The following is a 22,136-nucleotide window of genomic DNA, read 5'->3' as shown; positions in this document are numbered from 1 at the left end:
GGAGCCGTGTTCCGCGCGGCACTGACCTGAGCGAGCGCCCCGGGGCCCGGGACCTCGCGCCGGGTTCACACCGACTAGGCGCGTTCGGGCCGCCAGAGCCTCGCAGCGGCCGGGTCCGCTCCGCAGCCATGGCGCCTGCAGGGAGAGAAAGACAAACAGCCCGAGGCGCTGCGGGTCAGCAGAGGCGCGGGCGCCAGGCAACCCCCTCCCCGACCCGGGCCCGCCTCAAATACAGACCTGGACCTGCGGCCGCCGCTCGGGTCCGCAGCCTCACAGGGGAGCGGCTTCCGGTGCTGCCTACATCATCTCCGTGCGTCCCTCCACCCGCGGCGCCCGGCGGACGCGGCTGCACTTCCGGCCCCGCCTTAAAGGGGAAGTGGGAGAGCTGAGGAGCGTAGAGGGAGGCGGAGCATGCCGCTTAGATCTGTGGCAGATTGTTCAAAGTTTACTTCCAGGCTGTACACATGGATTTGTCCCGCAGGTTTATGTCCGTCATCCAATCTGATCTTGCACCGACTGTGCGGCACTTTTTCTTATTATGCTTACTTTACGGAGGAGAGAGGGAGAATTTAAGAGAGGTGTCCAAAGTCAAACAACGTATAGACATAACATTTATATAGACAATAAGGCACCCGTATGTCCAGTTAGTGGTAGAGCACATCTAGGGTGCTCTTGAAACATGGGAAATAAAAAGTTGATTCTTTGTGGTGGAAACTAAGTATGAAGTCCAGAAAGGTCTCAAGAGAGCATATTTGATTCGGTAGGCAACAGGAAGCCTCTGTGAACTTCGAAGCCAGAGAGTGACTGATGACAACATTACAAGAAAATTTAGGAAGACATGGGTACACAGATTGGATAAACTTTATGAAAGAAAAGGCAGTGCTAAGGTAATCAAGAAAACCAGGCACCCCTATCTATTTGCAGCAAATGGTCTCAACCCCAGGATGGTAGGAGTTTGATGAATGAAACTGAAAATTCCAGATGGAGCTGCCCCAGAGACAACATTGTTTCAACCGCTCATGGACAAAGAAACCAAATTGTCTAAGTTTAAGCCCAGAGGCTATCCAGGAGCAAAATTTATGGCTCATTAAAAAATGAAAAGAAAATTGCAAAATTGAATTTGTATTTAATTAAATCCAACACTTGTGTAACCATTCAATTTAGTATATGTAAAAATTCCCTTTCATTTGAATTTTTTTTAGGATATATATTCCCACTTTGTAAAAACCTCCAAGATTGCACAATGATTGTTGAGAAAACATAGTCAACTTTAAAATGTAATGAATTATTCCTAGCCAAATAACTACAAAAACTGCTATGAATGGCAGGTAGGAAGATCAACACGCAAAAAGAAAAACATGAAATATGGCCTGGCGTAGGAACCGAATGTTCATTACAACTGTTTATGTGACAGGAACATATAAATATGCTGGATGGTTTTTCTTTCCTTCCTTCCTTCTTTCTTTCTTTCATAAACTTGCTCAAATGGTATTTGGAGTAATTCCTACACATTCACGCAATAGGAAAATTGCAAACATCAAATGCTTAGTTTCTCTGATTCAGGCTAAAATGGACTACACGTTTTCCATTTTGAGATAAAGTTGCCTGGGAAAGGTAGATGGATGACATATAATTTATTTAGGAATGTTCTTCCATGGCCTATACTAGGAATTCAAAATCCTTCTTGATAAGACATAAACCAAACCACACGTTTCTTTGGGTAGAAAAAAAATGCACCCACTAGGGATGACAAGTATCCCTTGATATTTAACACATTTGTTGCATGTGCAGGTACCAGGGAGCAGAAACTACTCCAACTATTTAGTTTCTTGAGATGCACTCCTTCTGTGATGATGCTATGGAGAGATGATATGGGTGAACTAACTGTTCTTTCAATTCCCACACACATTTCACCAGGCACTTCACCAGGATCATTTTCAAGAGGTAAATAAGGTTGGAAGCATTTGAAGAGGTTTGCTTTCTAGTCTTTGTTCTGGATTCACTCTAGCCGTAACATGATCAGCACTTGCTGTCCTATGGAGCCAGCAGGTATTCTGGGACAAAAGCTCAGGTTGATTGACAAGAAACCTTATCCTTAAAGTCTCAGGCACAAGGTACTGTACCTCAATTGCTGTTAGACTGAGTGATCCTGAGATACATTTGGGCATACTTTGGCATCTGGACTCAATAATTTCCAAAGCCCTGAAATCGTTCACAGACAACATGCAGGCAAGTTTCTTATAATCTTTGAAGCATTTTATATCTATTAAAATAAGCTTTTAGTAGGCTGAAGTTTCTTCTGTGTGTAAATCATCAGAACTGAGAAAATGGAAAGGAGTTCAGATTATAATTGTTTGTTTTGCTTTGTTGGGTTTTCCTATTCAATAGACACGGGAAAGTAAAAGATGGAACTCAGGATTCTCTAGTGGTTAAGAATGAGCTTTGAAATCTGACAGATTTGAGTTCAAATCATGGCCTTACCTCACCCTCTTATTCACTGAGAGATCTTGGGCAAATTCCTATACTGCCTGTATGCTCAGCTTAAGTTTGAAGATAACATATCTGAAAGGGATATTACCAGGGCTGAATGAGTTCAGGCATGTAAAGTGCTTAGCACAGTGCCTTGCCCCCAGCAAGCGCTCAGGAAGAGGTAAGTGTCATTAGGGGAGTCTTTGTTGATTGAAGCTCCAATGAATAGAGATTTAATTCCTCCAATGTCCCCTGGCTCTGTTATATTGCAATACTACATTGTATATGCTCTTCCAGATGGAAAGTTTCCATCTCTTTTGATGAGGTAGAGTAAGCTTGGCACAGGTATGTCCTAGATCTCTGAAGAGGTGCTATACAGATAGCAGAAATCTGCCCATATTGATAGATGCGTCAGATGGATTAGGGGACATTGTCAAAACAATGTCAGAATTTATTGTTAAATTGAAAAGTCATACTAGAAGAATGTAAATGTTTGATAGTAGCCATTGTTCAGTGGCCAATAAAAGCTACCACTCCATTGAAAAACAGCCTTTGACCTTTGTAGTTAGAGAAGAAACTGATCCAAGTGCTTCAATTCCAGAAAGAATATCATATATTTTCCTGTAGGCTTTTAGCACAATGGCACTTGTTACTTTATATCCATGTGTCTATGTCTGATTTCTCTTTGCTTCCCCAGTGTCTAACACAGTGCCTTGTATATAGTAAGTAGGCTTTCCTCCAAGCAAGAAAACAACCAGCATTTTATTCATAATGCCTGCTGTCCAGGGGGCCATGATATAGTGGGAGAGACAAATAACAGAACTAAATAATAAACACGTAAAACAGTGTAGTGCTAAGTGTTGTGAGAGGTACATATAGTGTTCAGTGGGGACGAAAACAGAAATGGAGATGGAGCTTGAATGTGTGTTCTTTTATTTAGGTGACATTCTGCAGACTTCGGACTCACCAGTGGTGTTTCATTCTGTTTAATGTTATTCTATTTCATGCCTTGCTTTTTGGGGCTGATTTTGTGGAAGAATATTTTCTGCATGCTTTGCCTTATATAGATATGAAAGTTCTTGAAATTAAGGATAAGGCAAGAAAATTGAACATGGAGCCCCTAAGAAGTAATCTTTCCAAATACTATATCCTGAGCCAGTCAGAGGTGTGTAAAGGGAAGAACATATTTTTGCTCTCTCTTATCTTCAGTAGCCCAGGAAATGGAACAAGGCGGGACCTCATCAGGAAAACCTGGGGTAACATGACCAGTGTCCGAGGGCATCCCATTCTCACACTGTTTGCTTTGGGAATGCCTGTTTTGGTGACTGCCCAGCAAGAGATAGACAAAGAGTCCCAAAAGAATAATGATATAATTGAAGGAATCTTCTTGGACAGTGCTGAGAACCAAACTCTGAAGATTATCACCATGACGCAGTGGGCTGTGACTTTCTGCCCTAACGCACAGTTCATTCTCAAGGTTGATGAAGAGATGTTTGTCAATCTACCAAGCTTGGTAGACTACCTCCTCAATCTGAAAGAACACCTTGAAGATATCTATGTAGGAAGAGTTATCCATCAGGATACACCCAACAGAGACCCTAATAGCCAAGAATTTGTCCCTTTCAGTGAGTACCCAGAAGAGTACTACCCAGATTACTGCAGTGGTGAGGCCTTTGTTATGTCCCAAGATGTGGCTCGGATGACGTACGTAGTTTTCAAAGAAGTCCCCATTATGGTGCCTGCTGATGTGTTTGTAGGAATTTGTGCTAAATCCATTGGCCTAATACCCATACACAGTTCAAGGTTTTCTGGGAAAAGCCACATCAGATACAACAGATGTTGCTTTAAGTTCATTTTCACATCCTCAGAAACTACAGATGCCGAAATGCCCCTGGCATGGAAGGAAATTAACAGTGGGAAAGAATGTACGCTGTTTGAAACCTACTATGGGCTCATTTCCTGCAAACTTCTGACATACCTTGACAGCTTTAAACTTTTTCACATGGGTACCATAAAAAATAATGTCATGTATTATGGTGATTAGGATTTCTTTGTTTTTCTTAAAAGTGTGTTCTTTAAAAATTCCTTCCTACCTTGTTACAGAAAGTGTCCCTCCTTCCTTGTGTTTTATGTAGTTTCTCTGAATCTTTGATTATACTCAGCAGGTTGCAGTGTTCTTAGTGCTCTGATGTACTACATTGAATTGAGATCTCATTTTAAGAAATTTAAGTTGGTGTAGCATAATTCTTTTCAAAATAATACCTTTTGTCTAGAAAAGAGAGAACATTAAATTTAATTATAACCAAGAGTCTTGTTTCTCTTTACAATTAATGGATTTCTAAAAATCACATTCTATGGAACTGTCATGACTCAGTGATAGCAGCTGTGACTGATTTTTGAGAATTCTCAGAATTAAAGGAAAACACTAAATAAGGAATGTAACAAAATGTTCATCTTGTCTGTAAGATGAAACATTTTAGTAATCTGAGTGGTGGAATTACACTTAAAAGTTTTAGCTACCTAGTATATATTAACTTAAATCTCACTAGTGTAAAGACTTGGATCTCTAATTTTTTGTGAAACAATTTTCATCAAGTCCTAATTAGGCAGTATTTTACAAACGGGATGCAACAAATACACATTTCATGTTATGTATACACTCTATTAGTTTCCTAAAGATGCCTAACAAAGTACGACAGACTAGGTGGCTGAAAACAACAGAAATTTAGTGGTATTAGCAGTAGGAAAATGGCCCATATAGAAAGATGGAAAAAGGGGACTCACGGATACCAGAGATGGCGGAACAGAGATGACTAATCTGGGGACAAGAAAATTCCAGTCACTTGAGAATCATTTTGTAACAGAGCAGGGCTGGTTTATCAACATCACCACCATGGCTTGAAAGAAACCTATCTCTCCATTCTGAACCATCACACTCTGATAACATATTCATGTAGAAACCTCTGGATTGGTGATCACTTTGCTGTTTAGAGAGCAGAGCACTGGAAAACAGGTGGGAACATTTTTTGTCAATGAAAAGCAAGTGCATCCTTTGTTAATCAGTAAGGTGGTATCCTGGTTTAGGCATAGTGACCCCTCCATTCTGACTCTAGTTATTAGGAGTCAGTTTCCCTCTCTCTGATCAACTCAATATGGACCTGATGGATCTCAGAAATTAAAAGCAAAGCTCTCAACAACGATGACCCACCAATAAATAAAATAACAGTTTGGGGACCTTTCTGGTTTAGCATGTTATCACTCCTCCCCACCCAAAACCACAACACAGTAAGATGCCTTGATAAACAGCAAAAAAAAAAAAGCATCGAGGAACACTAGAAACATTTTTAAAAGATTTATTATCTATTTTTCAAAGGAATAATAGTAACAAAAAAGCAAAAGAGACCTTATTAAAAGTATTTATTCTTAGTATAGGGAACATAATTTTAAGATTGCATATTACTTGTTTTTCAAAGAATATTTATATCCAAGACTTTGAAAGTGGAATCAGAAGGGAAAAACAGACCAAAAAAATAAGGGAGTGGGGGGATAGAAAGAAGTCAGAAACAATTTGGTTCCATTTTAGTTAAAGTGGATTTTAAAATAAGATGGTAAGTCCACGAAAATTTTCTGGGAGAAGAACAAAACTTCCATCTTCTTGCAAAGATTAAGGCAGCCAAAGGAATCTGAGAAACATCTGGTTCAATTACGATCAACTTTACCTGCTTTCCTGGCTTTACGTTGAATTTCAATGTAGAAACACAACAAATGTTGGTGATAAAATTACATTAGACACTCCATGATAATTCTGGTGGGAGGGAAGTCTGTTTTGTAAAATGCAGATGGATTCAAATGCCTCAGGAGAAATTTTGGTCAATAAATGGTCTAGACTCTAGAAGAAATCACTCTGCTCCTTCCACTGCTGTTGTGGAAATAGGTTTCACATAGTATGGACCTTCGCTCAGGTAAGTTCTGAGCCTCAAATAATTTGGGTTCCCAAAGATTTCTGCAATTGTCTTAGAATTGGCAAGTGCTTTCACCAGTTCATATTTGGCATCCTTTGAAGCTCTGTCACGCTCTACGGACCGGTCCATCACATATTCTACAAAACCTGGACTGTTAAACATAAGTTTCTGAGCCCAGGGTTGGTTTGCAATGGCCTGAAATAGAAGGGGGAAAGAACACAATTCCTCTGAGCCTTAAGTTAATTTTGTTAATAGGATGGCACAAACCTTAGAAAGAAATTTGGCAACATGAACCTTAAAAATGTTACATTTTGCCCAAGTAAATTCCCTCCTGAAACTCTAACTTAAGAAAATAATCAAAATATTTAAAAAATCTGTAAACGAAGATGCTCATCACACTGTGAAAGGTACACTATAAATCCTTAATAGTGGGAAGATGAGTTAGTAAATTACGGTATATAGCAATAATAAATTAAACATTAAGAATAAAGTTTATAAAGGATAAGTAAATCTGTTATATGAAAAAAGTAGATCCAAATTATACATATGGCATGATTACAACAGTGGAAAAATCAAGACAAAGACTTGAGAAGAAGACTACCCTAAAGAAACTCTCATAGATGTGCATAAGAGGATATTTTTGAGAATGTTCATTGTAGCATCATTTGTAATAGATGCTATCTAAATCTTCATTTACTGGAGATTGACACACTGTGGCTATACAATGAAATACTAATGACTTTCTAATTGCCTCTTTTAATATAGATAAATCTTAAAAACATAACATTAGGGAGAAAAAGGAAATTGCAGAATGATATGAAGAGCACGATACCATTTGCAAAGTTTAAGAATATTTAAAATACTGTAATTTAAGCATATATGCATAGATAGTACAAGTACAAAATCATGCGTGCACTTGTAAACCCTGAATTCATGACAGTGATTACATTCAGAGAGGGAGGAAGGGGAATTGGATTGGGCAGAGGTAGCAAGGTATGACTGTATGTTTGAAATATTACACCAATAAATAGATAAATACTAATACCAATACTAAAAGGAAACACCTTAAAGTCATACCAAACAGGTATGACTCTATGTGCTTTAAAAAATTTCTACGTCTCAATCTTTTCCAAATTTAAAAATAATGAATAAGTAACGTTTATTAAAAATGTTTTTAAAAACCTCACTACTATATTTTAATGAAGAACAAGGCACAATCAAGTTTACAGCCTATGTCTTCCTCTCAAAATGTGTTCTGCAGGCCATCAGCTTCAGCATCACCTGTGAACTTGTTAGAAATTCAGGATCTCGGGCTCTATTCCAGAACCAATGAATGAGAATCTACATTTTAACAAGACATTACAGTTTGAGAAACATCAGCCTACTTAACAATACTTGAGGATGGGTGGGTTGAAATAAAAACAGCTGCCCAAACCAGTAAATCAAAAATTATCTCTACAACTATGGCTAAGTGGAGCATAACGTAGAAGAGTGGGAAAAAAACAAATCATGAGAATACCAGTGCAGGAGCCAAAATGACCATCACAGTGACTACTGACAAGGGTGAAACAGTCTAAAAACAACATTCTTGAAGTTGACAGGTATCCTGTACCCTTCAAGATGCAGATCCTGTATCACATCCTGTGGGAAGCCTTCCCACTTTTTAAAAAAATTTTCTTTATTTTTGGCTGCGTTGGGTCTTTGTTGCTGCGCGTGGGCTTTCTCTACTTGCAGCGAGCGGGGGCTACTGTTTGTTGCGGTGCGCAGGCTTCTTTCTCACTGTGGTGGCTTCTCTTGTTGCGGAGCACGGGCTCTAGGCGCATGGGCTTCAGTAGTTGCAGCACACGGGCTCAGCAGTTGTGGCTCGTGGGCTCTAGAGCACAGGCTCAGTAGTTGTGGTGCACGGGTTTAGTTGCTCTGTGGCATGTGGGATCTTCCCGGACCAGGGCTCGAACCCGTGTCCCCTGCACTGGCAGGCGGATTCTTAACCACTGCGCCACCAGGGAAGTCCAGCCTTCCCTCTCTTGTCGCCCCCACCCTCCTTGTTCCCTCCCTCTCTAGGACAAGCGTGCTGCCCAAGATCCCATTATTAAGATTACTAAAGTGATGACTACATTTCTATGAGCCCAGGGAACTAGAGCAAGTGCTGAAGCTACAAAGTTAAATCAGCTATGGCTCTTATTTTCAATAAACTCTGTTGAATAGGTCAATAAATAAACATTTTCAACAAAGTGTAATAAACAGAACACAGAGGTATGATCCTTACCACAACTATAATTATACAATTAACTTTATATTTACTGCTTGGGTCCTTCAATAGACGATGAGCTACATGAATGGAAGGTCTTTGTATCTTTTGTTCACTACTATATCCCCAGAACCTAGCAAAGAAAAGAAACTCGACAAATATTTGCTGAATAAATGAATAAATGCAAAGTAGGAAAGCCAGCACTGCTTAACTCAACCTTGTGGGTTTGGGCAAAGCTTGCTGAAGAGACACCCGACTTAGTCCTTGAAGAATAAATAAGAGGTTAACAAGCAAAGTCAGGGAAGAGTGTTGAATGTAGAGTGTACACGAGGGTCCAGAGATATGAAGCAAGCAGTCTGCTATCACTAGAGCTGCCAGTGCCAGAAGCGAATGGCAGGAAATAAGGCTGAGGGAAACCAGGGCTAAGGTAGCGAGGGCTTGCTTGATGGCAGATAAGGAATGCGGAATTAATTCTGTGATCCCACAGCACCCTTGAACATTTTGCCACAGCACCTAATACCTTTTACTGAAACCATTTGCTTACATATTTGTCTCCCTAATTAGTCTACAATAATAGTAGAGGGCAGAAACTTCCTATGCACTTGTGCATCCCCAGGGCATGGCAGAGAGACTGGCTCACTTTAAGCACGCATGTGTTGAACTGGCAGAGTCCCAGAAGGCATGGAAAAGAGGATGCCTACCGTGAACACTTTTAAGGCAGCACAGTGTAGTTCAAAGAAGGGTTGAGTACTGATGCCACGGAAGAGCTCCATCGGGTCCCGAGATAAAGAAGAAAACCAGGATTCTGTCATCCTCAGGAGGTCATCAGTCTGCTGCTCAGCCTATAAGACAGAAAAGGAAAACCTCAAGACATTAGGAAGTCAGGAAACCTGGGTTCTGCTCATACCCTGTCATTAACTAGCTGTGTGAGCTCTGCCAAGTCTGGAGCATTCTTCCCCAACTCAGCCCAGACTTCCCCAGTTTTGTCTTGTTTCTTTTTTGATGGGGTTGATTAAGCAATCTCTAGGGTCCTATCCAGTTCTAATACTCTATGATTCCACTTTAACTTTAAAAATGTCACTAGTCACATAATGAGGGTTCTCTTCTTTCACTAAGAGTGGGAGAGATGGCATTTATTTGGTCAACATTTATAGTAAGTTAACTAGTATTATACAGACATATTCTCCCCCAGATACACCACTGTTCTTCATTACTTTCCCAATCTACTTACTGGTAAATAAAAAAGAGATGAAATTGCATCCAAACACCTAATTTTGAGCTCTGTTGAGGCATTCTTTGCTTGATATCCTATTCTCATCAGCAAACGTTCAAAGCGAGTTCCTTTGAAGAATAACAAGATATTTTTTACTATGGTAAAATACACATAACCTAAAATTTATCATTTTAACCATACAGCTCAGTACATTCACACTGTTGGGAAACCATCACCACCATCCATCTCCAGAACTTTTTCATCATCTCAAACTGAAACTCTGTACTCATTAATCAACAACTCTCCTTCCCCCTCCCCCCACAACCGTCCCCTGGTAACCACTATTCTATTTCCTGTCTCTGTGAATTTGACTATTCTAGGTACCATGTATAAGTGGAATCATACAATATTTGTCTTTTTGTGTTTGGCTTATTTCACTTTGCACTATATCTTCAAGGTTCCCCCATGATGTAGCATGTGTCAGAATTACATTCCTTTTTAAGACTGAATAATATGCCTTTGAATGTATATACCGCATTTTTTTAATCCATTCATTCATTCATCAATGAACACTTGGGTTGTTTCTACCCTTTTCGGTTATTGTGAATAATGTTGTTAATGAACACAGATGTACAAACATCTATTTAAGCCCCTGCTTTCAATTCCTCTGGGTATACACCTAGAAGCGGAATTGCTGGATCATATGGTAATTCTATGTTTAATTTTTTGAGGAACCACCATGTTTCCACAGCAGTTGTACCATTTTACATTCCCACCAGATATGCACAAGGGTTCCAATTTCTCACATCCTGTCAACACTTGTTATTTTCTGTTTTTTAAAAAAATAATAGCCATCCTAATGGGTGTTAAGTGAACAATGATTTTTAAAAGTATGCTTTCATATACTATGACTGTTACCAACCTAAACCAATATAAAAATAAACATGTAGTCAGAAACCAAGTGACAGGCCTAAGACACATTCATATGCAATACAGCATATATAAGTTAAAGTGTAGAGCTCTGGAATCAAAGGACCTGGATTTGAGTAGCAGCTGCCCCACAGTCTGAATGATCTTAGAAAATTTTCTTAACTTCTCTGAGTGTCACCTACCTTATCTGTAAAATGAGAATGACAATAGTATGTTCTTTGCAAGACTGTAAAAGGATCATATGTCATAGGTACAAGCAGTTAGAAAAGTACACATAATCTGGATACTAGCTGTGATACACAACAGCATATATAATTTTCAACATATATTTCACAAGGGTTTTAACAGTGCTGTACATTTTTCTTTTTCTTTTTTTTTTTTTTGCTGCACGCGGGCCTCTCACCGCTGTGGCCTCTCCCGCCGCAGAGCACAGGCTCCAGACGTGCAGGCCCAGCGTCCATGGCTCACGGGCCCAGCTGCCCCGCGGTACGCGAGATCCTCCCGGACCGGGGCACGAACCCACATCCCCTGCATCGGCAGGTGGACTCTCAACCACTACGCCACCAGGGAAGCCCTGTACATTTTTTTGTGTGTAGAATTCACAGTACTTGCAAGATACTCATGAATGTGCCATGAGTATCACTCTTAACATAAAATCTTGTAACATATTTTTGTTTTCCTTCCTTGACATACAAATATAAAACAAATGTGTCTTTTCAGTAAATATTCACAACAACCCTGAGAAGTAGTTGTTATACACTTGTTATATATGAGGAAAGTGAGGCCTAGAGTAGTGAAGTGAGTAAGTGAAGCTCAAAAAGCTAAGTTAGTGTTAGAACTGGGACATGAATCCAGGTCTTTCTGACTCCAGACTATGGCCTTTGTACTATGAATACTATTTAAGAAAGATGTAGAGGGGAAAGAGTGCTTGGTCCAGCCAAGTTAAAAAAAAAATTCAGTAATAATTATGAAACTTTTTAGGGATTAGTCCAAGGTCATGGTAAAAAGACTGCCATCTGTAAAAGTAGTTTCTACTATGCAGTTAACATACAAGCAAATGAACTTATATGATGAATTCTTGTCCCCCCCCAAAAAAAGAGATATCCTTAAGGAAAGCCAAAACAAGGCATACCAACCTGTTTTCTGTAAAACTTGTTTTCCTTCAACATTGGATCCTAGAATTCCAATTGTGTCCACTGCTACACCAATCATGGTGGGGTCTTGACTTTCTGTCATTTCAAAGACTTTTTCCACAAAGACAGGATAACGCTCACAGATCTGCTGAGGACTATCCATGATAGCCAGGTTTCCAAAAAACTTCACAAATCCTAAAGATATTTACAAGAATGTATTTTAATCGAAAAAGAAGATAGCATAAATTGTGGCTCCTAGGTTTTCATGGGACAGTTAATAAACTTCAGGCCAGAAAGAGGAGAAAGGTTACAGTACTGTGTTGCCTGGAAATCAGACAGACCATAAGGAGATACTGAAGGACCTGTGATGTGTGGTCCTGATGGAATAGAAACCCCAGGGTGTCAACGGAGCTGGGTCCGAATACTGAAGCATTGTCATATGCAAGAGGGAGGAACAAAGAACAAGGACCAGCGGATACAAATTATAGGAAGGCAAGTTTGGAGTCATTATCAGGAAGAAATTTTTAAACAGAGATGTTCATCGACGAAATAAGCGAGGCTATCTAAAATTAATATCCAATTTCTGGAAGTGCTCAAGAAAAACTAATCAACCAAGTCCTAGAACAGAATGGCTAGAATAATTCTATATTAGATAAAGATTCCAACTCAAGATTTGATGAATCGGTGAAATATACTGTATCATTACTAGTAGTTTTATTATGATTCTTTTGGCTAAGGTTCAAGGGAAACAGCCTAATGCTCTAAACAGCAATATTTCCAGAAAATTAGAATCAACAGTGCATGGCTCCCAGAGCAATAGATTCCACTTCATTAAGGGGCTATGGGTATCATCTTAAGGGAATCAGCTCTACAGAAAACAATCCCTGGCCTCCTCTGTCAGAGATAACTCTGAAAACAAACATACACTGTCATTTCCACAAGTGTCAGTATTTCTTACCTGGCAAATAGAAGCTAGAGAAAGGGTCTGAATCTGCCCCAACAATTATATTAGAAATCTGGTCAATTACTCCTTCTTGAGCAAGGTACTGTCGTCCATGATGAGTATATGCCAGTGATGTCACCATTTCTATACAGGTGGCTCTGAAATGCCAAGATTTTGCATATGATTAGTATAGTTTATAAACTGTTTTCATATAGGTTATTTTATTTAATTCTTCCCACCAAGTGTGAAAGGTGACTGATCCTGGCTCTACTTTTCAGATCAGGACACAAGGATGAGAAAATTGTAACTTGTCCAGAATCACATTGTTTTAACAAGGCAGTTAAGACTTAAATCATGACCTTCTGACTTGAGGCCCACTGTTTTCATTGTAACACAACTACCTCCTCAAAGAGTTTTTCAACCTTTGTTTTATTTTGAAATGTCAAACATGAATATTTTCTCACAAAATTATAATGCCTTTACCACATATTTAAAAAATAATTCTTTGGTATCATCTAAAGTCTAACCATGACCAAATCTCCTCAATTAACTAAAAAAAGTATTTTTATAGTTGATCCTAAGGTATTTTAACTGATTATTTGCAAGGTTTTTTCCTATGTCACAAAGTCTGATACTAAGTTAAAGAAATTTAACAAAATAATTTCCTTATTAGGAAGGCTTTGAAACAATGTAACTCAAATGCTCTGAAACAGTATGACTGAGGACTCGTTTATGCATGTGAGTTCAACAAATTCAATCACATTTAAAGAACACAGGACAATCAGAAAATCATTTAAGATAAGAAAAACAAAGTCCTGTGTACACAAAGGTAACTATAGCGCTCTTATAACAGCAAAATACTTGAACCAAGTATTCAACAGTGGGGATGTGTTAGTAAATTGTGGAATATCCAAGGAAACACTTGGCAGATACTCAAGGGGACTTAAGGTATAGGGGCTGGGAGTAAAGAGACTGGAATTAACATTTCTTTGAGAGCCTATATCAGCCATTATAGTGGTCTCTATGGTCAATTCACTTAATCCTCATATTATCTTCTTTACAGAATTGTCATTGTTCCATTTAGGAGATAAGGAAATTCAGGTGCAGAAAGGTTACAATAATTTGTCTAAGGTCAAACAGCTACTAAGTAGTAGAGATGCATGTAAGCCCAATTCTCACTCATTTTCAAAAGTCCATGTTTCTTCTATCATGCCGTAGTGCTATTATTTAACAACATCAAAAAACGTGCATGTTGGGAATTCCCTGGCAGTCTAGTGGTTAAGAGTTGGTGCTTTCACTGCCGAGGGCATGGGTTCAATTCCTGGTTGGGGAATTATGTTCCCATAAACCACACGGCATGGCCAAAAAAAAAGAAAAAACTTATATACATACATATATATATATATGATGTGCATGTTAACACATTAAGTCATACAAAATGACAGTTACCATGTGATTGGCAACTTTTAAACCGCACACATGCCTAAGGACAGGGAACACCGTTATTCAAAAGTAGCTGAAATGTCATGCTAAGTTCCAGTATGTTGTCACCATGTAAGTTGAGCAATTTTCAAAAAGCCCCTTCTTCAGGACATAATCAGTCATGAGATTGCAACCTGAGCATAGGCTCTACTAAGGGAGATCACACTAAGTTCCGAGGTTGTCTCCTGTCCCCCCAAGAAAGGACATTTTGCTTTAAGAACTCTCTCCATCAACATACCTGACTAGCACATCCTCACCGGTCAGTTCTCGGAGGAGCTGCGTTACCAATCCACTGGTGGTACAGTAGTTTAAAGATTCTGGTGACACAGAGGATATCTCCACAATTAGCTGAAAGAAAACAGAAAAAGCAGAAAGGTCAAAATAGCCCCAAACTTGTTAGATGGCATTTTAAGTTAAATGCAGGACTAGGAAGTATATTACATACTATTATATACTAGTATAAATTATATACTTAATATAATTGAATTTTTAAAAATCCATTATTTGTCTCCACAAGCAAGAAAACTTCATTGAACACATAAGAAATTACTCTGGCACAGAAACACTCACCCAGATATACCTGGGTATATCTGCCCTTTTTTAAAAAGAAACCATCAATCAGGACAAAAGCCCCTATCAACAATAACGAACAGACTGTAAAAATCATTCATTCATTCATTCAATCAGTCGGCTATTCACTTATTCGTTCAACAAGTATGTTCTGAGGGCTTACTGAGAGATCTAGGACACCGAGTATTTTAAGCAGAGGAACGACAGAATCAGATTTCGATTTTTAAAAGATCATTCTGACTACATGTAGCGATAGACTAGGGGTGACAAAAATGGGAGCAGACCAGTTTGGATGCAAATACAATAGTCCAGGTGAGAGATACTGGTAGCTTAGACTAGGGTGGTGGTGGCTATAGCAAAGCAGAGAAATGCACGAGTTTACGTAAAACTGACACAATGTGATGACTGAGTGGATACATGGCAGGGAGGACAGGGCCTCACAGAGAATAAGCTGGAGGTCCAACAGCCAGCCACGTGGACTGGGAGACGGGGCCAGTTTGTTGCTGCTGTTTTTATTGGGGGCATGAGGTGGATGGAGAAGATCAGAAGTTTGGTTTGAACTTGAGCATAAGGGGCCTAGCATGCCTTCACAAACTCCAACAATTAAAGGTCAATAGAGGCTAAGGAGCCAGGAGACCAAGAAGAAACAGCTACAGAAGCAGAAGGAAAATCAAGATTGCGTAATATTAACAATGCTGAAGACATTGTTCTGAAGAGGGAATCAGACTGTAAATGGTTCTGTTTTGAATATACAATCTATTAATTGCATGGCGTTGGGTCAATGACTCCATCAACAGCGAGATTAATGATAATGAAGTATCAGGTTTACTGTGAGAATTGAAGAGAATATATATGAGAGGATTTAGCACACTGCTCAGTACAAGGCTTCTTCTTACTACCACTACTACACTAATTTTTTCAGTCTAATTTCAATGGGATCTCCTCTATTATAGTACTCAGAGTGCAGTGTAAATATTTTTTATATGACTGTCTCACACACTAGGCTGGGAGTTCATCCCTACATCCCAAGCACCTGGTATATATAGGGCCTAACATAGACTATAAACTCAATAAATACATGTTAAATGAGCCATCTTGCCTTCTGATGTAAGCCTTGATGCATTCTGAATTATAGGCACCAGAAACGATGCTTTTAGTCTTACCTCATACACCCTGTATCGAACAATGTCATTTGTTTCCATTACACTTTTCAAATCATCCAGCAGATTACTTTCAAATAAAGCCTCCAGTCCAGCCTGGGTCAGTGATATTCTTGACAGGGATTTAATGGCCTTATAAGGAAAGGAAATATCTCTTGAGTCATAAAAATACCAAACTGTACTTTCTACTTCATAAGATTTATGTGAAAGTTAGTGTATGGAACGCAGCTTACCCAAGGAGCATTCACTACATTTTAGCTATAATTACTTATACTTGGAAAAAACACATAGTATTCCCAACAGAAAATAGAAAAAGCTTCTTATCAAGCAACCCAATGTAAGCTCTATGATGGTTAATTTAGAAATGTGCATTCTAGAAAATAAAAGGGGTTTACTAGTTTTATTTTGATGCCATTTATTTATTTCATACCATCGATATGAGGCTGCAAATTCTATTACGCAAATCATTTATTCTAAACCTCCACCTCTCAGTCCAGAAGGCCTTTCTGTCTTTTAGGACATTAATGTCTCTGCATGTTTAGGCTAACGGTTGTAGCTGACTCACCGCTTTAGCTACAGATAGATTCTCTCCACCAATACAATAAATGATTTGTTTTAATAATTCAGCATTATTTAGAATCTCAGTAACAGCATCAGAATTTTCAACAATTCTTCCAACCTGAAAGGAAAAAAACAATCAGAAATACTCTTCCAAGGTAGGGCAACATGGAAACACATGATGGTCAAATTTCCTTAGTGTGCGGTTATTTTAGGAGTTACTAACTACAGCTATGAGTCATTAAAAAATTCCAAATGACCCAAATTCATTAAAGCCAAACACACAGATGGTATAGTCACATCTTTGAAAAGAAAGAAAATATAAAACAAAACAGGTGAGTTAAGACTTGAGACACCTCAGTGAGTGAAAACAATACAAATCTTAGTTCTACCAACTTTCAGTTCTTGATCTTGAGCAAATTAAATAACTTTTTTTGAGCCTAATTTCTTGTCTGTAAAATGGGAATACAATACTTAACTGCAGGACAGTAATAAAGATTAAATGAAACTAAATAGGTAAAGCACCTCCTACAGAGTTTTGCACATAAATGGTCAATGGATAAATCGATCCTTTCTCCTTTTCTTGAATAAATACTTTAGAGAAAAAAAGAAAAAACAGTAGTTGAACATCTAGTGGATAACTAACTGCTCAGCTTCTATCCCTTCAAGATAATCCTCGGCAGCAGCTCTTCACCCAAACACTAGCATGTTTGGTTACCAGGGTGGTAAGAGTTACTGTCTTAATTTGTTGGTATAGTGACCTTTATAATAGTACTTCACTCATGCCACTATAATAAGACTTACCATGGCAATCTTTCTCTCTAGACTAGGGGCTCCTTGGAGGAAAGAAACAGGCTTTATTTATCTTGGTAGCTCTAACAGCATATGGTACAATGCCTGATAAAAGGAGCTCAGTATTTGATGACTAGCTGATTCAGACGGTACTCAGTGGAACTTCTTACTTTAGCTTGTAGCTGCTGGTTATAGTTAGCTACGCATACTAGAATAGACTAGATACTCCCTACACAGAGAGCACATGTTTTCTTCACCTCTCTGTATTTGGCTCCCAGCATACACCCTGGCCCAGGGCAGGTTGTCACTAAATGTTGATCCCCTTATTATGTGCTAGTAAAATTTCATACCTGGGACAGAGTGAGGATTTTTACAGAATCATTGGGGTGAGTCAGTCCCCTCTGCAGGTCAACCCTGAGGTTCCGGGCCATGTGAACTGGCTCCAAAGCTTGCAGCAATCTCTCCAGGATGGATACACACAAAGTAGTCTGTTCCCTAAAAGAGACACCACAGATCTCATCAATTCATGTCCTACCAGGTAGGAAGCAACAACCTAATATCTGACATCTAGCTTAATGAGGCTCTTCTCCACCCAGACTTCCCTTTGAAACACCAGCTTCTACTAGTTTATTCAAATTTACCTAGTACCAGGCTTCCCTGGTGGTGCAGTAGTTAAGAATCTGCCTGCCAATGCAGGGGACACGGGTTCGAGCTCTGGTCTGGGAAGATCCCATGTGCCGTGGAGTAACTAGGCCCGTGCGCCACAACTACTGAGCCTGCGTTCTAGAGCCCACGAGCCACAACTACTGAGCCCACACGCCGCAACTACTGAAGCCTGCACACCTAGAACCCGTGCTCTGCAACAAGAGAAGCCACCGCAATTAGAAGCCCGCACACCACAACTAAGAGTAGTCCCCGCTCGCCGCAACTAGAGAGAAAGCCTGTGCACAGTAACAAAGACCCAATGCAGCCAGAAATAAATAAATTTACTAAAAAAAAAAAGATTCTAGGTTTACATCTATCAGAAAAGATCTCGAACCAATATATAGTGCAGGAAAACAGCAATATATCTAGAGACTGCCAATCCACTATCCAGAGAATTATTCCCACAAATTGCAATTGGTATCTACAGTGTACTAAGTTCTGAATTACCTTGTCTTTAAATTTCCATTAAAATTGTTTCCTAGAGAGCTGCTCCTTCATTCAGCAAACCATGACCCCACAGACCTTATTCTTCAAACTCCCCTTCATTTCAGTTCCTAGTGCATCTCTGGTGTTAACTTATAGATCACTGAAAGTCTCTTCATCTATAAAATGAAGTGGTTGGACTAGGTGGGCTCTCTAAAATTTATGAGTTTAATCTTTTATTTGGCATATATTGTATTATGTGCTTCATCCTAAGAGGGATGCAGAGATGAATTCTTCAAAGAATTTACAAACTAGACAGAAACACATATGGAATTACAACATAAGGCAATAGTGTCAAGTATTATTAAGAGAAGTAATGATAATGTCCTTTAGGAGATCTAAGGCCAGTCACTTGCAACTGGAGTGACCAAGAAATACTTTTTGGAGGGGGTGGCACTTCACCTGGGCCTTAAAAGATGGACAGATTTGGAGGGGAAGGCATTTCAGTTAGAAGGACTGGCATGAACAAAGTTAGGAAAGTGCCAAGTCATGCTCAAGGGAAAGTAGTGCCACTTGGTAGCTGGAGCAGATGAAATATGTGTAGAGTGGAAAAAGATGAGGCTGGAAAAGTAGGATGGAAATATATTGTAAAGGTCAAAGTGCCAGACTAACAAGTCATGATTTTACACTGGAGGCAATGGGAAACCATGGCAAAGATGTGAGCCAAATACCCTGAGAAGTTCCCTGTGGTTGCAACGTGGGAAGGACACACTAGAAAAGGAAACTCAGAGGTAATGAGAAGTCAGACTAATGCAACAGACCTAGCGAGAGGGAGAAAATGAAGGCCTGAATTAAAATGGACAAATAGAGATTTCATAGGCAGACCTGGATAATGTTAATTAACAGAATTAATGAAGGGAGAACACATATGAAAAAGGGAGGATTCTTAGAAGGTCAGAGCCAAGAAAGCCCTCTGAAATCATCCAGTGTTGATTCAGTGATTCACTATCTTTTCAAGAAGAAAGGCCACTTTTAAATTTCTGGATCACAAACATTTAAAAAGTCTTTTAAGTTATCAGATGATCAAATACAAAGTGTTTTTAAATCAAATACCACAGATGTACATAAAATGAAAAGTAAAAGTTGCCATCCTACCATTCTAAGTCCCACTACCATATTAATAGTTACTGATGTATCTTTCAGCTATTCCAAAAGCTACACTGGGCTGTGTTCAAGTGGGTGTGGGAGGGTGGTAATCCTTTTTAAAAATTACATGTAACGGGATTATAAACTCCTACAATTTTCTTCTTTCATTCAGCAACATATATTAAAGATCTTTCTATGTCCACATATATAGATCTACCTCAATTTTCCTAATAGCTGCATAGTATTACAGTCATGTGTCATAATTTAAGAATCCCCTTTTAATAGATATTCAGGTGGTTCCGTTTTTTTGTTTTGTTTTGTTTTTTTGCTGCCTCCTTCTGTTATGAATATTCCTGTATATACAGTACATTTTGTGTGTGAGTAAACCTGCATGTTAAATTTCTGTAACAGGGAATTACTGGATCAAAGGTATGTGAATTTAAAATATCGATGGATCCTTCCAAATTGCCAGGATAGGACCTCTTCTTAAGAGGTGGGAAAAAGTCAAGGACTTGGATACGTGGTTGTGGAGTGCCCCCCGTAGGTGGGCAACCTTGCTTTCCTCCTCCTATTCCAAGGATGAAGGCAGTGAGGCTAGGCGACGGCCACCTCAGAGCCTGGGCTTGAACCCCGTCTCTCGCCTCTCAGCCCGGGATCCTTCCCTCTCTGAAATTTCAGCGATATTCAACCTTCACTGTGACTGGGAAAAGCCTCCCCCGTCACCACCACCCCCATCCCCGTCTCCATACTTGGGGGTGTCGCTCTCCCCCGCTCAAGCTGCCGGGTCATCTCACCGATGGTTCTCGTTGAGCAGGGAGAAAAGCGGGCCAAGGCGCAGTTCCGTCGCTTGCTCGCGGAGCTCGCTGAGAGGCACCGACTGCAGCACCGACTGCAGAGCGCGCAGCTCCTCCAGCGGCGCTTCCAACCGAGACACCTCCCTCAGAAGCGACAGCGCCTGGGCCGCCATGATGCCCCCTCCCGCCCGGGTTCGCCAGTCAACTCTCCCAGCTCCCGGCTCCCGGCGCGCTTTTCCAAGCCTCGCGAGATCTGCCCGGCGCAGACTCCCTTCCCCGAGTTTTGGCTGGGCCAAAACGGCCCGGGCTGCACCAATAGCGTTGCGGAGCTGCCGGGCAGCGCGCGCTCGGGGGCTGCCAAGCCTCGCGAGAGCGGGGCTGACTAGAGTCGCTGGTGGTTAGGCGGTAGCATCGTGGCGTTGTGTTGGACGCTGCTCAGTTGGTCTTGCCGTCCGACTCTCCGGTTGGTTTGCTTCTGTCTCACTGAGAGCGAAGGCTGGGTAAATGCCTGGCAAGCGGTGTGGTGAGAATGAGGACCAGCCAAAGGTTGAACGGCCTTGGGGGCGGCCCCCTGGCTCTAAAACCAGGCTCAGCAGCGGCTCTGGTGGACGCCGCTGCGGCTTGGGCAGGGGCATAGGCCGCCCGGGGCGGGGCGGAGGCGGTGGGCATCCTGCTCCCGGGCCAGACACGTATTAAGAGGAGGCGGAGGGTCATGTGTCTGGAAGACGAGATGAAAATTCTCGAGAAGCTGGAAGAAGGGTTTGCGCACCCTTAAGCAAAACGAGGAGGCGGTCAGGACCAGCATGGAGAGTGTTTCGCCCGTCTGCTCCTAGGTGCTGTGCATTCCTCAGGACGTAAACATCGAGAAGATGGAGACGAATTAATCTTTGGGGTCTAGGATTAGACCAAAGGAGGAGGGGGCAGCCTGTGACGCTGAAGGCCATCTGCAGCCAGGCCAAACGGGTTTACATGCAACTGGTGGAAACCACTGGCAAGGGCAACCCAGAGAAGTTTCATGCGAGCAAGGGATGGTTGGAGAAGTTTAGAAATCGCTATAGGCTGCTGAATTCGAGGTTGATAGGGGAGGAAGAACCGTTAAATACCCAGTCGGCACCCACGTATTCCAAGCAACTCCAGAAACTGATCAGAGTTAGTGGCTTTGTACCTCAACAGGTCTTCACCGCCAAGCAGATGAGCCTGTTTTGGAAGTGCTTGCCTTCGCGTACTTTTGGGGAAAAAGACAAAATTCTGGAAAGCTTAGAGGAAGCTAAGGACCAGATTTCTTTCAATTTTTGTGCCAGTGCCACAGGTGACAAAACCATGGCTGCTTTATGAAGCAGCACCTGTTTTATGGAAAAAAATATATAACGCCTTCCTATTTTCCGGTGATCACTAACAGTATCATTAACAGCTGCCCTCATTTTGGATTGGCTTCGTAATTGTTTTATTCATTGAACCTGGAGTTATTTAACAGAAAAAAATCTTGCCTTCAGAGTGTTACTGTTTTGGACAGAGGTCTCAGTCACCCAGACTCCATTCTTTGCTCATCCCAATGATGATATTGTGTTTCTTTATCTGGAGGGCAGTAGCTATCTTAAGCCCTTGGAT

General features: G+C 40.6%; 3 protein-coding genes across 5 annotated transcripts in view; 1 reads left to right on the top strand and 2 right to left on the bottom strand.

Annotated features, from left to right (window-relative positions):
- The window catches only part of FBXW2 (F-box and WD repeat domain containing 2), a 32,068-nt gene extending 31,935 nt beyond the window's left edge, over positions 1-133 (bottom strand). Inside the window, exon 1 of the mRNA XM_067743490.1 lies at positions 27-133. The gene's annotated coding sequence lies outside the window, so the exon portion shown is untranslated. The remainder of the gene's footprint in view (positions 1-26) is intronic.
- PSMD5 (proteasome 26S subunit, non-ATPase 5) lies at positions 27-20,755 on the bottom strand. Of its 3 annotated transcripts, XR_010944874.1 has the most exons (14): positions 20,529-20,755; positions 17,811-17,955; positions 16,676-16,789; positions 16,114-16,242; positions 14,619-14,728; positions 12,914-13,056; positions 11,959-12,150; positions 9,911-10,020; positions 9,381-9,521; positions 6,189-6,626; positions 5,254-5,471; positions 4,563-4,738; positions 238-545; positions 27-135 (listed from the first exon to the last, which is right to left on the bottom strand). XR_010944874.1 is itself a non-coding variant. In XM_067743487.1 (10 exons), the coding sequence occupies exons 1-10, from the start codon at positions 20,699-20,701 to the stop codon at positions 6,369-6,371; spliced, it is 1,515 nt and encodes a 504-aa protein (XP_067599588.1). In that variant the 5' UTR covers positions 20,702-20,755; the 3' UTR covers positions 5,807-6,368. The 3 variants fall into 3 exon arrangements, 2 of the variants coding, with proteins under 2 accessions (XP_067599588.1, XP_067599589.1); XM_067743487.1 differs by lacking the exons at positions 27-135; positions 238-545; positions 4,563-4,738; positions 5,254-5,471 and having other exon boundaries at positions 5,807-6,626; XM_067743488.1 differs by lacking the exons at positions 27-135; positions 238-545; positions 4,563-4,738; positions 5,254-5,471 and having other exon boundaries at positions 5,807-6,626; positions 20,484-20,612.
- On the top strand, positions 465-4,513 carry B3GALT9 (beta-1,3-galactosyltransferase 9). The gene is made up of 2 exons (XM_067745462.1): positions 465-518; positions 3,410-4,513. The coding sequence occupies exons 1-2, from the start codon at positions 465-467 to the stop codon at positions 4,511-4,513; spliced, it is 1,158 nt and encodes a 385-aa protein (XP_067601563.1).
- Positions 20,756-22,136: the final 1,381 nt, after the last annotated feature.

This window comes from Pseudorca crassidens, chromosome 7, assembly GCF_039906515.1.
Source record: "Pseudorca crassidens isolate mPseCra1 chromosome 7, mPseCra1.hap1, whole genome shotgun sequence".
NCBI classification, from domain to species: domain Eukaryota; kingdom Metazoa; phylum Chordata; class Mammalia; order Artiodactyla; family Delphinidae; genus Pseudorca; species Pseudorca crassidens.
Note: the sequence above shows the minus strand (reverse complement) of the source record. Positions and strands in the feature narration are given on the sequence as shown.

What these genes read in the sequence shown, in the direction of transcription:
- B3GALT9 (XM_067745462.1), top strand. Translation starts at nt 465, where the DNA reads ATGGATTTGTCCCGCAGGTTTATGTCCGTCATCCAATCTGATCTTGCA. An exon ending in AATCTGATCTTGCACCGACT is followed by an intron (nt 519 to 3,409) that starts GTGCGGCACTTT and finishes TCTTTTATTTAG; the next exon opens with GTGACATTCTGCAGACTTCG.
- PSMD5 (XM_067743487.1), bottom strand. Translation starts at nt 20,701, where the DNA reads ATGGCGGCCCAGGCGCTGTCGCTTCTGAGGGAGGTGTCTCGGTTGGAA. An exon ending in CTGCTCAACGAGAACCATCG is followed by an intron (nt 17,956 to 20,528) that starts GTGAGATGACCC and finishes TGTCTCTTTTAG; the next exon opens with GGAACAGACTACTTTGTGTG. An exon ending in CATCTCTTTTTTATTTACCA is followed by an intron (nt 9,522 to 9,910) that starts GTAAGTAGATTG and finishes TCTGTCTTATAG; the next exon opens with GCTGAGCAGCAGACTGATGA.